Source organism: Phocoena sinus, chromosome 6 (genome assembly GCF_008692025.1).
Source record: "Phocoena sinus isolate mPhoSin1 chromosome 6, mPhoSin1.pri, whole genome shotgun sequence".
NCBI classification, from domain to species: Eukaryota; Metazoa; Chordata; class Mammalia; order Artiodactyla; family Phocoenidae; genus Phocoena; species Phocoena sinus.
The window spans coordinates 81,212,923-81,227,412 of NC_045768.1; the positions used below are offsets into that span (position 1 = coordinate 81,212,923).

Here is a 14,490-nt window from a genome sequence, read left to right on the forward strand (position 1 = left end):
CCAGGCATCCCAACGTGGTTAACTCTGCAGGAGAGCTTGGGTTGGGGCCGCCTTCCCTTTTTATTCCCAGTGAAAGTTGAGGAGGATTCGGTAAGGAAGGAGCAGGAGGTGGGAAAGGGCACATGATCTCCCAGCAGAGCTTCCCAGGCTTCAGTCAGGGCACCAGTTAGTCCAATCCCAGATCCCAGCCTTACAGGACACAGGGGTGCCTCAGACTGAAGAACTGAAGCACAGGAGGCACGAATGAATGCAGCTGTGGTCTCTGGGTTCAGACAACTGACTGTAGAGATGGTGAAAGAATGGGTAAGGCAGGGATGGCTTCCTGGAGGAGGTGATGGAGAAGATCAGGAGGATTTTAGTGAGTGGGCAGTGAGGTTGGAAGGCACAGGAGCACACAAAGTAGTCTGGGGTGGCTGGAGCATCGTGAGGGGAGGTGTAGGGACCAGGGCCAGGTCCTGGAGGGCCTGACTGCAGGATGGAGGGATTTGAATTGTCACTGGGTAGCGGTAGAAAGAGGCCCACTTTCAGCGAGTGTTTTCAGAAAGATCCCTCTGGTTGCTGTGTGGACTGACTGGGGCAAACTGGAGTCAGAGAGGCTGCTCAGGGGGCTGTGGCCAAGGTCTAGTTGAAGGTGATAGAGCCCAAACAGCTGCAAGGTGTAGAAGGCAATAACAGGTTCCCGGTCTGATTGGTCTCTTCCAACAACAGGGAGCTCACTATTTCTTGGGTAGCAGTCCTCTCCTTTGGGTAGCTTTGCCTGGGAGAAAGTTCTTCCCCAAGCCAGGCTTCAGCCTGCCTTCCTGGGGTAGTAGGTGGGTACAGGGTTTGGGAAGATGTGATTCATTGTACTGGGGGATCCCAGGAAGATGGAAACTTGGGGGAGAGTGTGGGACTCCGAGTTCAAGCTGAGCTGAAGGAGCTCTCTGACCTGTGTGACTGACCCCTGCCCCTAGGGCAGGTTTGAGTATTACCCTGAGGGTGCCCTGGCTATCTGTGGCCAAACTCACCGAAGCTCTTTAGCTGGTGCCATAAAAACAGCAGAGCGAGCAGAGAGATATTTACACAATTGGCATATATTTTATTATTTTTTTAATAAAAGGCAAAAGAGTACATGAGTTGAGGATTAAAGGAGTGAAAAAAAAAAAAGGAATGAAGAGCCTATTTAGAGTCTCCCAACCCCCATCCCTAAAACTGTAATATCTTTTATATATATATACACACACACACACACACACACACACACACACACACACACACACATATATATATATATATATATATATATACACTTTTTTTTTCTTTTTTTAAAGAGCAAACGTGAAACTTATGACCTGGACTTCACCCCACCCACCTCATGCCTCCATCGTGACAGAAACACATCACTCTGCTCTTACTTATGTATGAATAGCTAGAGCTCCTCATCTGGGCTGTGGTCCCCTCCTCCTAGCCCTACTCATATTCCCACCCTACCTCCCCCAAAGCCTATAGAAGCCCCCTATGTAGCAAAAACAGCAGACACACACATACTAAGAAACACATGTGCGTGGACCCTCCTCCACACGGAGCCCCTGAAACATGCAGATCCCTGGTGCTTTCCTCACTCATAGACAGACACAACACCCTCCCTCCCTCCGGGCCTCCCCCACACACCCACAGATAGAATCCTTTCCACTTGGTCCTTTGCCCTGAATATCTGGAAAACCACACACACGCACATGCACACATCTGCTGCCCATTCTCTCTTTGGGAGACAAAGGACTAGATTGGCTCCACTCCCTGTGCCACCAGCTTACAGACAGTGGCCAGCGGTCCTATTGGATCCTATTTCCTTCAGGATGGAGAATCCTGAAGGGGGCTTTCTAGAGGGGTGGTGGTAGACAAGGAGCTTCTTAGCCTGGGAGGGGTGTCGTGAAGAGGGCTTCTAGGAAGCAGCCCCTGGACAGTCAAAGGATGCTCATGAGAGGGGTTGGGGGGGAGGCCCCTGCCCATTCACATCTGCCCCTTGTGCTTCACGTGGGACAGCTTCACATTCTCCTCATCGGTGGAGGGTGGAGGTGGTTCCAGGTGGCAGCCGATCATGAGCTGATACACGAGGACACCCGCGATGGAACCCAGGAGTGGGGAGATGATGGGCACCCACCACCAGTGGCGGCCGGTCCTGGGGGCAGACAGATGTGGTCAGGGACGCGTGGGGCAGGGCAGAGGGGAGACGGGCTGGCGCACCCTGGCGGGGACTGCACTCACGTGAAGACTTCCGAGCCCCAGCCGGCAATGGCTGTGAAAAGGCGAGGGCCGAAGTCCCGGGCGGGGTTGACGGCGTAGCCAGAGTTGAAGCCCATGGACGTGCCGATGACCAGGACCACCAGGCCCACAGTGAAGGCCTCCAGGCCACGCGGGACAGGGTTATTGTAGGGGTCCACAATGGCCAGCACACACACGATGAGGGAGGCTGTGCCAATGAACTGGGGAGTGGGAAGAACAGGGTGAGAAAAGCCCCCGTCCACCTTCCGGCCCCTCCTTCCACCTTCCAGCCTCCCTCCACTCTCAGAGTCTTGGCATCTCCCGTGCTCTGCTCTCCAGAGCAGTGGTACTAAGACTTTTGCTGGTTAACTTTGCAGATTCCTAGGAATCTGCTCTAGACGAGGAGTCCTGTCCCCCAGCCAGCCCATGAGCAACCCAAAGCAGCCTGGTCCTCCTCCCCGAGTTCCCCTCACTCACCCCCAGCCCGTACCTGGTCGAAGAAGCCATTGACCATGTCCAAATGTCCAGAGGGGTAGGTGGCAAAGATGCCGGCTGTTCCATTGGGGCCCGAAACTATAAGCTGGTTGTTGGCGAAGGCCCAGATTGCATCTGGTCACAGATTAGATATCAAGTGGATGAGGGCAGAGGCCTGAGCCCCATCTCCCCTCTCAGGCTGGGCCCACCCTCCCAGGGGTCACAGGTGAGTGTGATCGCTGCTTTATTACCCTGGAGTCGGGGGTGGGAAGGTGGAGGGGTGGAGGGCCTGACTCCATTGTTGCCCGACTCATTTCTTTCCCCTCATGACCCCCACCTGGGGCCTGTGTGTGAATGAGTCATAAGCCCGGGGCCTGGGCAGGCCCCAGCCATCTGTCATCGAAAGGCCTGGTGCCAGCAGGTCCCAAGCAGAGGGAGGGGGTAGTGGAGGAAGGCAGGGTGGGAAGCCTCACCATAATACAGCCCAAAAACGATCCCGGCACCCAGGAAGGCCCCCAGAGTCTGAGCCATGGCGTAGACGGGCAGCTTGATCCAGGGCTCACGCGCCAGGAAGCACAGAGCAAAGGTCACGGCAGGGTTCAGGTGGGCCCCTGGGCAGAGGGGAGATGGAACCTATTAGCCCCTGCCTGCCACAGTGGGGAGGCCAGGATTCCCCCGCCCCATACTCCCCCTCTCTGGCCTGGTGAGCAGGGATGCAGAGAAGGGTTTCTTGTACAGAATGGTGTGTTGGACTATGTAACAGACCGACTCGACTAATCTCTGATCCCAAGGTCAGAGTCAAAATTTCCAAGTATCAAGTTCCTTCACCACTCTTCTCTTCCAAGGACCCAAAGCTAAGCCCTGGCTATGCCCTGTTCTGAGATGACTTCCACTCCCACCCTATTCTCCAGTGGGACACCTTGTGGGAATGCTGTGGAGGGGTGATGGCTGAGGGTGGGGTAAGGCCTTACCAGAGACCTGGCCAGCGATAAGGATGCCTAGGGTGACGGCGAAGCCAAAGGCCAGGTTGATGGTGAGGAAACCACCGTGGGTGCCCCGGCTGAGCACGACCTGGGCCACAGAGCCACAGCCAAACAGCTGTGTCAAGAAACAGAACAAAGCAGGGAGGGTGAGGACCAGTGAGTCTCACTCCAGAGGGCAGGGATGAAGCCAACAACCTCCCCCTGCCTTCATGGGGAGGACGGGAGGGCGAGAAGCCCTTTCCTGGAATCGAACCCCTCCTCCTCTTGCTGCCGTTATAACCCGCAGAAGAAGCAGACATGGCCTCTTAGCCCCAATGTCCCAACTCTACTAATAACAGGGTCCTATGGAAGGGACTGTAAGCAAAGTTTGCAACCTCGAGCCCAGAAGATGGCTGAACCATCTCCGCTGATTTTTCTTGACTCTCAGTAGGAGTGGGTGGAAGGGGACACTCTCACCTGAGCAGTTCCTCCCCCAGCCCTTCAGGCCTGGCCCATAGGGATGGGAAGGCTCTCACTCATCCCCTACCTGCAATTGCCTCCCTCTCTGCCCCAAAGAAAAGCTGAGGGGGAGAGGGCACAAAGAAAGGGAGGAAGCCAGAAGTTACTTTGAGTCCACTTCTCCTGAATCTGGGGTGTCAGATCTCCTGCCTCTCCCTGCTCTCCCTCTCAGGATCTTCAGCCTCCTTGACCTGTTCCTGACCCAGAGCCTCCTCTCTCCACTTGCCCTGACCTCCCTGCCCTCAGAGGTCCAGGTTCCCCACTCAGATTTGGAGGTCCCAAAGACAGCGATCTGTCTAGTCTCACTAGCCATAGTCCAGGACCCCCAGAGCAGTGAAAGTGGGGAGATTAGTTCTAAGCTTTCTGCTGGAAATTGGGGGGGGTGTGTATTCAAGAGGACTAAAATCCCTGATGTCCTGCAAGTACAGAATGTGCTATTTGTCCGTTCCCCTTGTTCAAATGTAAAAATGTTTCTGTACTAGCCCCTCTGTAAAGAGCCATTGCCCTGAGCCCCCAAAGTGTCCCCCGAAGCTGCTCCAGCCCTGCCCCAGCTCTCCTCTCCCACCTCTCCATAACTAAAGTCTTTATGCCTATCCAGCAGAAATTTTCCAAAACCTGTGCTAAGGGCCCTCGTCACTTCTAAAGGGTCAGTGTCCTGCTGTACTGGGTGGTTAAGCATTTTGATTATCATCCTTCACGAAGACCAAGAGATAGTGGGGAAGCCAGCAGCAGTGATGCAGGGCAAAGCTGTGCAGGCAAGTGAGAGCAAAGGTCAGAGAGTGTAAGTATGTATGTGTGTTGGAACAGGCACGTGAGGGTCTGGGGCACCCTGCCCAGCTTGGCCGGCCCTGGCCTCAGCTCCTTGCCTGCCTGAGGCCCAAACCTGGCTCCATCCCAGGAGGCCTTGGAGGGAGAAGCTGTCAGAGCCAGTTCCACCACCTTGAGACTCTTCTTCCTCTTCCTCCGGGCTCACTCTCCCTCTCCTCACCTTACTAGGAGCCTCAGAGAAAGGGGCTTCCCTCGCCCGAAAGCCAGACTTGCTTCTGCCACTGCAGGCTCTCGGTCCCCAACCCACAGAGGTATGCAGGTAAGCCCTCACCGACCACTTGGGCGTCTCCCGGGCCTAGCCTCTCCTCCCCAGGCACTGACACAAAATGCCTCTCAGCCACCTGAGCCTGAACGCCTTCACAGACATAACACCCTCCTTCTGTGGTCAGGGAGAAGCCAAATGATCCTGGGGCTCAGCGGGAGGCCTGACTGCTCCTTTGGGGGAAGGCAAACTGAGACTAGGGAGGAGATAGGGAGGCCCCTCTGTGAAGGGAAGACAACTTGCTCTGTCCTGGCTGCTCTCAAACAGGGGGCTGGACTAAAAATCAGACAGGGACGGGGGGACACACGGCTCGGGGGCAGGAGGAAAACAAACGTCTGCCCCTATTCCCTTCTTGGCACTTGGCACTGGGAGAGAAGAGAGGCAGATGACTGGGAGGTCTACCAGTCTGCGGAGGGGGTATGGATAAAGTGTCCCACCTGGCTTCCCCCCTTCTTGTTCCTGGAAGCCAGAGGTGAGTCCAGCTTTTCTCTCCCTATAGAATCTGCTCCACCACCACCACCCGTTTAGGGTGGGCCATCCAGCCCTACTTGCCCCTAGTTAATCTTGCTAGTTCACAGGGGGCCGCCTGGTCTATGTCACCTAGGGTTGGAAGTGGGACACGGAGTACCCCATCCCCTGCAACAGAGCAAATGAACCCAGACGTAACCCAGAGGGAAACAGGTGTAACCACAAGAGTGGCCGAAAATCTGAGAGTAACTGGGACAGGAAATGGAGCCCATAACTGGTGTATCTGTCAGACCCAAAAGTGCAGAGTCACCCAGGAACAACCCAGACCCAAACTGGCATAACCAGGGCATAACTGGGACTGGGGAGTAACCCAGGCAGGGAAGCGTCCCCCTCAGAGAACCTGTACAGTAACTCAGGCCCCGGGGAGTAAGTCAGAGTGCTTCTGCATGGAAGCTGACAGCATCTGTCTGGGAGTTGCTCAGCACTAGGGGAGGAATTTTAGTGACACCACGTCCTTTGTGCCTGGGGCACAGCTGCCTTCCACAGCCTCCTCTCTTCAGGATCCTCCCTCCTTCCCGCTTGCTGTTTGCTGTATAGCCCCCGCCCTCTGCCCCCACCTGTGGCAAACTGTCCTTATGGCAGGGCAACTTTTGGACTTTCTTCTGAGGCTTAATTATTCATTAGGGGCCAGGCATCCAAGACCCAAATAACCCAAGAGGGACCCATTTGCCACTGCCTCCACTGCCTCCCAGGGCTGGGACTCTAGGAACCTGGGGAGCTGTGGAAGCCAGAAAGGGCTGGAGGTCCCAGACTGCAGAGGTGACTGCTGTCCCCAGCCTGTGGGCTGGGTCACTGGTGAGAGGGTAAAGGATCAGAGCTGTCACTGGGGCATAACAGCTGTCATTCTGGCAAGAGTCGAAACTGTCAGTCACTGAGGGGGTTAACGCTATGGGCGAAGAGTGCTCCGGAAGGGGTCAAGTTGGGGGCGAGGGATCAGAGCTGGGAGAGGGGTCAAGGCTGTCTTAAAAAACACAGACCCTCCGGTGAACAGAGGGACTGGGGAGTGTGGGGCTGGAGAGAGGCTTCTCCCTCCACTCACCACGAGGATGAGGGTCCCCAGGCACTCAGCCAGCGCCTGGCGAAGCAGCTGGTAGCGGATGTGGAGCATCTCCCCGCAGCGGGACACCAGCTCCTTCTGTCGACCCATGGCTGGGGCAGGCGGCGGTGCTGTCGGGCGGGCGGGCGGGCGGGCGGCGGACGCAGCAGCAGTGGCCGTCAGCGCCGAGTGGCGCCCTTTATAGGAGCCAGAGGCAGCGCCCCGCCCGCCGGCACCGCCGCCTGCCGAGCCGGGTGCCGGCCTCAGGAGTGGGCGGCCACCCCGCACTGCTCGCCTAGGGAGGCTGGAAGGGACGCTGGGTTGGGGGGACGCTGATAAGGAAGGTAGGGGTGTGTGGTGTGAGGAGGCTTTAGGGCTGGTGTTGGCCCGGGGAGGAGGTGCGTGGGGGCTGAGACCAGACTGCGGGATTGTGGAGTCTGAGAGCCGATGGTGGGGTGTAGGCACGTGCAGGACGGGGGCTCAGGGGGGAAAAGGAGCCGCCAAAAAACACCTCCTTGGGCCACTCGCAGTGAGCCTCGCTGCCATCCTCACCACGGTGGAGGGGAGAGGAGACATGTCAGAAAGGAAAGGAACTCTGCTTAATTCACTGTGGTGTCCTACGTGGGAGGGAAACCCAAAAGGGAGGGGATATATGTATAAGTATGGCTGATTCATTTTGCTGTGCAGTACAAGCTAATACAGCATTGCAAAGCAACTGTACTCCAGTAAAAATCAGCTAATAAAAAGAGAATTTTTTTTTTTTTTTAAAGAGAGAAAGGAAAGGAACTAGCCCCAGCTCCACACGATGGCTGGACCTGGCGTGTCCTCAGTCAGAGGCCTGGAGGGAGGAGGCTGTGGGACCCAAGGGAGAAGAGACCCTCTCAGAGTCCAGAGCCAGGTGGACTCAGGAACACAGGTGCTGAGTTCCAGCCAGAGTACACCGGCCTTTGCTTCTTGCACAGTTAGTACATGTGACATGTTGCATGTCTTGACCTGCTCCCTTCTCAGCTGTGTCCACACATGACATCTGTCCTATGTGCCTGATCACAGTTTCTGGGCTTTTTTTTTTTTTTTTTTTTGGCGGTACGTGGGCCTCTCACTGCTGTGGCCTCTCCCGCCACGGAGCACAGGCTCCGGACGTGCAGGCTTAGCGGCCATGGCTCACGGGCCCAGCTGCTCCGCGGCATGTGGGATCCTCCCGGACCGGGGCACGAACCCGCGTCCCCTGCATCGGCAGGCGGACTCTCAACCACTGCGCCACCAGGGAAGCCCGCCTTTCTGGGCATTTTTCATGGCTTTGCTCATGCCTGTTGAACATGGCTGGGTTAACAGAGCTGTCACACGTGTACCTGCATGCATCTTGCACATGGCTCCAGAGGCTGAGCTGCAGTTGTCCTGACATGCCATAGGCCACATGCTTGCCGGCAAGGTGAGTTCCAGCTGGTTTGTTTTTTGGTTTTTAATATTTATTTATTCATTTATTTATTTATTTGGCTGCACACTCAGATCTAGTTCCCTGACCAGGGATCAAACCCCGGTCCTCCTGCATTGGGAGGGCAGAGTCTTAACCCCTGGACCACCGGGGAAGTCCCGAGTTCCAGCTGCTTTTAACCCTCGCCTCTCCCACTCTGGCTGATCCCTGGCCAGGGGCAAGTCTGTCCCTTTAAGAGATTAAGCTGGCTGAACTGAGGGTGTGTCAGTCCCATCTCAGGGGAGGCAAGGGGCAACCCTGTTCCCTATGCTGCATCTGATAATAGGGAAACTGAGGTCTGGTAGCCTGGGCCTTACTCCCACAGGACTGGGAGCAAATATGCCCTCACCCCAGTCTCTAAAGGCAGCTTTGCCAGGGAAGAGCACATTTTCCAAAGGGACTTAATCCAGGTGGGCTAAGGGCCCAGGGGACTTGTCCCTTGAGGAATGTCTGTCAAAAATGAGGGCTCCAGAGGCGACTCATGCCCAAATAGATAGCGTTTGGCAACACACATAGGTAGATTCACAGGTGCACATGCAGGTGTGCAGCACACACACTACCCCCAAGGCTGGCAGCCATACTTGCCTATAGACCCTGAGCTTTGTTCACATGCTCCCGGGATCCCATTGCCCATGAGAGCCTAGCCATAGGCTCACATATATATGTAATCCCCACACAAGAGGTCCCCGTGACCCTTGGCCCAGGAAGAAGCACCGTACCCACTGAACCCCATGGGCTGGGAGGGCCCAGAGTGAATCAGGGAGCCATTACTGAGTGCCTGCTGGAGGCCCCACTGCCCATCTGTGACTCAGGACAAAACCCTAGACTCCCGGTGCCGGAGCCCAGACTGTGGGAAGGGGGGAAAGCTCCCCACAAGGCTTCACTCTCTTCTCCCCACTCCCTGGTATGCTTCTCAGCCCCTCACAGCCCCAGGTGGGGCTGCACAGGGCAGGAAGTGGCAACGTGGTTCCTCAACACTGAAAGAAAGTAGGGAGCCCCAGCCCACAGAACCTCATCCTCACTCCTGCCGGTCCTGGGCCTGCCAGCAGCCGAGCCTGGTCTGGAAACCAGAGAAAAACAGGGGCAGCTCCACCATCAGCAGGCAGAGCACACACCTCCCCCCCGGCCCCATATACACGTGTTTGCACTCAGTTCACATAGGTGTTCACATGGGCTGCACCCTGAGGGAGCAGGTCACACACATAACTGTGGATCTGTGTATCTTGCAAGTAGCATCTATTTACACATGTGCACTTACATGTACTCACACATGTGCACATGCGTGTACATGCTCACCTATAATCCTGGGGCTGCAGCTCACCATAGAGCATCTTTGCCACCTCCCACTTCCCCAGTGGATGCAGCGCCATGCTGAGGCACATGGCTTGGCAAGTGGAACGAGAGCCAGTTCCCAATGCCCCCGCACTCCAAATCAAGGTCCAACCTTCAAGACCATGACCCCATATACTCCCACCAAACTGGTTCTTATCTGTAACTAGGGTGTACACACATGTTCATACATGTACACACCATGCATATTGGGATGGGTTAGGGTTGGAGCTGAGGAGGTATGGGTAGGGCTTCATGCTTCTTAGTGGGCCTGAGAGGACCCTGCCTGGAGGAGGGGGAAGGATGCTATGCTTTCCAAGGGTCCCTTATTCCTGTCAGCCCACCTCGGGTCATCTGGGAATAAGAGGGGTCAGGGCCTGAAGATGCTTGTCCAGAAGCGTTGGGCTGGCTGGCCAGAGTCTGGGGGGCTGAAGCAGGACCTCATTGCACAACTGGATGCAGGTGTTGGGGTGAGGGGGCTCATTCTCATTGTAGTCAGTGTGAATGGCGCCCCCAGGAGCAAAAGATAGAAGGAAGCTCGGCTTCACAGGAAGAGCCTGAGCTTGGTGAGGCAGGCCCTGACCCTGAGTCACGCGGCTTACCCAGAGCCATCTGGGCTCCCTCCCATGCTTAGGGAAGGAAAGCCTGAGTACGGGCTGGAAGCCAGCCTGCCTGCCTGGGAGCTCCAGGACGAGGCACTTGTCGAGGCCCTATCTCCTCCCAACACATCTTGAGCAAGGTCTGTGTCTCACCTGTGCAGGAGGGCTGAGGGCAGGAGGGCTGTGCCCAGGAAGGGGACTGACAGCCGATCCACCCCATGGGAGGCCGTGACTCCTTGAGGTCAGAAGCTGGGGGAGTGGGTTCCCAGGCAAGGGAAGGGCTGAAGACTCAAGTGCCAGCCTGTTGGACCAGAGGGACTGGCTGGGGCCCTGTAAGGGGTAGGGGTGGCACGCCCTTCATTTCCTGTCCCCCAAACTCTTTTTGCCTGTATGAAAGCAGCTTGAACCAGCATAGGAGGAGACATGGGCCTTGCTGTCAGCAAGTGGAGTGGAGAAGAGTGTAGACATAGAAAACAAGTCATACTACAGTCCCCCGGCCTCCCTGAACCCCTAACCTCTTCCTGAGCATTGGAGTGGGATGGGGGAGGGGCTGACCAAAACAGACATACATACATTTTTCAAGTTTAGAAAGTACTTCCTGGGGCTTCCCTGGTGGCACAGTGGTTAAGAATCCGCCTGCCAATGCAGGGGACACGGGTTCGAGCCCTGGTCCGGGAAGATCCCACATGCCGCGGAGCAGCTAAGCCTGTGTGCCACAACTACTGAGCCTGCGCTCTAGAGCCTGCAAGCCACAGCTACTGAGCCCGTGCTCCACAACTACTGAAGCCTGCGTGCCTAGAGCCTGTGCTCCGTAGCAAGAGAAGCTACCGCAATGAGAAGGAGCCTGCGCACCACAACAAAGAGTAGCCCCCGCTCGCTGCAAGTGGAAAAAGCCCATGCACAGCAACAAAGACCCAAGGCAGCCAAAAAATAAATAAATAAATTTATATTAAAAAATAAGTAAATAAAATAAAAATAAATAAATTTATTTTTTTTAAAAAGTACTTCCTCCCATTTGTGAAACAACCCCCAGAAGTGGGTGTATACTTTACCCTTTCACAGATGATAAAACTAACAGTTGGAGAGAAGTCACTTGCCGTTAAGTGCTTGTTTTTTTTTTATAAATTTATTTATTTTATTTATTTATTATTTTTGGCTGCATTGGGTCTTTGCTGCTGTGCGCGGGCCTCCTCTAGTTGCGGCGAGCGGGGCTACTCTTCGTTACAGTACGTGGGCTTCTCACTGCAGTGGCTTCTATTTTTGTGGAGCACGGGCTCTAGGCGCGCAGACTTCCGTAGCTGTGGCGCACAGGCTTCAGTAGTTATGGCGCACGGGCTTAGTTGCTCCGTGGCATGTGGGATGTTCCCGGACCAGGGCTTGAACCCATGTCCCCTGCATTGGCAGGCGGATTCTTAACCACTGCGCCACCAGGGAAGCCCCCCCGTTAAGTGTTGAGCTGGATTCAAACGCCATGCGGATATGGAGGAGACGTGAAGAGGGCAGGGAGGCCAGGGAGGTCCCTCCATGCTTCAGCACCCTGTCTAGAGGGTGCCCCACTCTTAGGCCACTGCTGGACGCTATTCCTATTTCTGGGCCTTGAGAGTCGGGGGCTGGCTCTGGACAGGAACGGGGAGTGGAGGGCAGAGATGAATCACCCTCTTATGAGTGTCCCCAGACTTGGGGGTGGGCAAGCAGTTCCTCCTGCTGCACCAACAGTCACCCACTGTCTCCAGGCAGACGAGATGGAGGAGAGCCTGTGAACACAAACCACACCCTGGGGCACCTCCGGCCAGATGTCCAACTGGAACTTGAGAAAATATACCCTTTGACCCATATCCTGGGGACTCTGTGTTCACCTTCTGGTGTCACCCTGAGCTGCCCTCAGCACCCTTTGAGGACAGCAGAGGGTCACAGAGAGGAGGCAGAGGAATGGGACGGGAGGCCTAGGCCCTGTGCTGAGGAAGAGCCCAGAGCCACAGGGGCTGGGCTGATGGGGGCAGAGCCCTCCTGTAGACCCAGAAGCTCAGCTCCAAGCCTCGCTTGGCCACTGACCAGTCAGGTGGCCGAGCCAGCTCCCTTTCCCGGCCCCTCAGTTTCAGTTTCCTCATCAGTCACCTGCAGGTTTCAGGTGGAGTCCCCCCCAACACACACACACCCAGGGCCCCTGTAAGAATCAGACAAGATTACGGATGTTTCAGGCTTTGAAAACTGTATTACAGTCAATGTAGAAGGAAAGGTTCATTCCAGAAGCTGCCTCGTTAATGAGTCACGTTTCCTCCTGTATGAATGTCGTGCGTATCCATATGCGTTCTTGGCTCTGTGTATGCGTGTACCCATGGAGGTCTGTGTGTACATGTGGGCGACCCTGGGGTTCTGTGTGCATATCTGTGTGTATCCCTGTCTGGGCTTGGCTGTGGGTCTGGGTTCAGTATTTATAAAAGCCAGAGATAGGAGGTGGGGATCTGTTGAGGAGTCTGGAGACAAAGTGACCTGGTACAACATGATGAGAGGGTTTGGATTTGGGATTTAGGAGGCAGAATGGGCAGGGCAGGTCGGCAAGAAGCTGAGGTTGAAGGTAGGCAGAATTGCGTAGACAGGAACCTGAATCTGGGTGGGGCCCAGGACAACTGCTCTCTGAGAGGCCTGCGGTCTGAATGTGGCTGTGGGAGGACAGGTGGTGGAAGGCTCTGCATCTGGTGTTCCAGAAAGGTGATGGGTATGTATGAGCCCCAATATACTCTCCCCTCATCCAAGCCCAGTCTGGGTGCTAATTACAGGGCAGCCACCCACTGCTGGCCCTAAGGGAGAGAAGTCTCAGAGGAAGCATCGAGAGGAGAGGACAGCCCGCTGCAGGAGATTCTGCAGTCAGACCTCAGGAATGACTTCCTGAGCGTCTCTAGACCTTGGGGCAGTGGAGAGGGAGATTGGGGAAAGGCCAGGATATCATATCTATCTTTTTCATCCAAACCATTTGGTCATCAGGTGGAACAGGAGCTGGGTCTCAATGCCCCTCAATGACCCCTCAGTCAGGGTCCAACCTTGGCCTCGGCAGTCTCTAGGAGAACCCAGCTCTGTTCTGTGGAGGTTTCTAGTCTGGGAGAACAGAGGAGAGCTCCCAGACAGGGAAACAGAGACATAGGCTTGCGGTAGACCAGAATGCTCACGCTCCCACCCGCTACCCCTATCCTTGACCTTGCTCCCCTGGGTCTAGTAACAGCTTCATTCTGCTGCCTTGCGCAGAAGGGAAGGGGCAAGACTGGCAGTCAGCCCAGGAAAGGGGAGGGGCCCGGCTTTTCACTCCTCCCCGCCTCACTGGAGAGATCCATAGCTCCGGCCTCTCTACTCTTTTATTCCTCATCACCCGACCCCTTAGCCCCAGGAAAGCCCAGGCTCAGAAGCAACGCATGCAGCCAGGAGACATAGATTCTCTGTAACTCCCTGTGTGACCCTAGACAAGTTCCAACACCTCTCTGGGCCTCTTGCAAACCAGAAAAATTATCCTCTCCATCCCTCTTCCAGAAACTGAAGTGGGAGAGGTAAGTGAGTCTCCCTCTGGGTTTGGAACACTCTTGTCCCCCTTAGTTCCCCAGGGCAGCCCAAGATGCCACCTTCTCTCTGCAGCAGAGAGATGGGCAGGCTGGCCTTTCCTGAGGAAGGTGGGGGTGACTCACGTGCCCCAGGCTTCTCCTCCCCTTTATCTTTATCGCTCACCTAGATTAATCTGTGACTCACAAAGCGAGTACCAGATGTTGAGGGGGTTAGGTGCATATTTATTGGGGTGGAAGGGGTGGGCCTCAGACTAGCCCAATCTGACTTACTAGGTCAGGGATGCAGCAGCCCTCAGGATTTCACTGAATGTAACCTGCTGCAAGGACCCCTGGGCTTTGGGGTCTTGCTTTTTTCTCCAAAGTAAGGAGCTGGGCAGAGGAAAACAGGGTCTTCAGCTAAAAGGATTCTGGTTTAGAGGAGGTTGTCAGATAGCACAGCCCGAAGAGAGGACCCTTTGAGAATTCACTGAATGTGACTACATAGAGAGGCTTGGGAGGTCTGACAGAACTGGGGAAACTGAAGCCCCAAGAAGGGGAAGCCTTTATTTACAGCCATTTAGATTTACAGGAAGGAATCCAGAGTTCCTGCCTCCTGAGAGCTTTTCCTCCTGACTTGCTCTTTAAAAACAGAGCAGATTTTGCCTTTTACAGCAACCCAGAGCTGGAGGCAAAAACCTGCACCAGCACACTAGT

The 14,490-nt window shown here is 55.4% G+C and overlaps 1 protein-coding gene across 1 annotated transcript; it reads right to left on the minus strand.

The window, feature by feature from the left end:
• Window positions 1-1,243: 1,243 nt before the first annotated feature.
• On the minus strand, window positions 1,244-7,015 carry AQP3 (aquaporin 3 (Gill blood group)). The gene is made up of 6 exons (XM_032636363.1): window positions 6,854-7,015; window positions 3,687-3,813; window positions 3,189-3,326; window positions 2,732-2,850; window positions 2,245-2,462; window positions 1,244-2,158 (listed from the first exon to the last, which is right to left on the minus strand). Exons 1-6 carry the CDS (start codon window positions 6,959-6,961, stop codon window positions 1,990-1,992), a joined length of 879 nt encoding a protein of 292 aa, XP_032492254.1. The 5' UTR covers window positions 6,962-7,015; the 3' UTR covers window positions 1,244-1,989.
• Between the last annotated feature and the right edge of the window lie 7,475 nt (window positions 7,016-14,490).

Bases quoted from the DNA above. Each gene is read 5' to 3' on its own strand.
- AQP3 (XM_032636363.1), bottom strand. From the start codon at position 6,961: ATGGGTCGACAGAAGGAGCTGGTGTCCCGCTGCGGGGAGATGCTCCAC. The intron at 3,814-6,853 runs GTGAGTGGAGGG...TTCTTGACACAG, and splicing joins TGGGGACCCTCATCCTCGTG to CTGTTTGGCTGTGGCTCTGT. The intron at 2,463-2,731 runs GTACGGGCTGGG...CCCACTCCCCAG, and splicing joins TCAATGGCTTCTTCGACCAG to TTCATTGGCACAGCCTCCCT.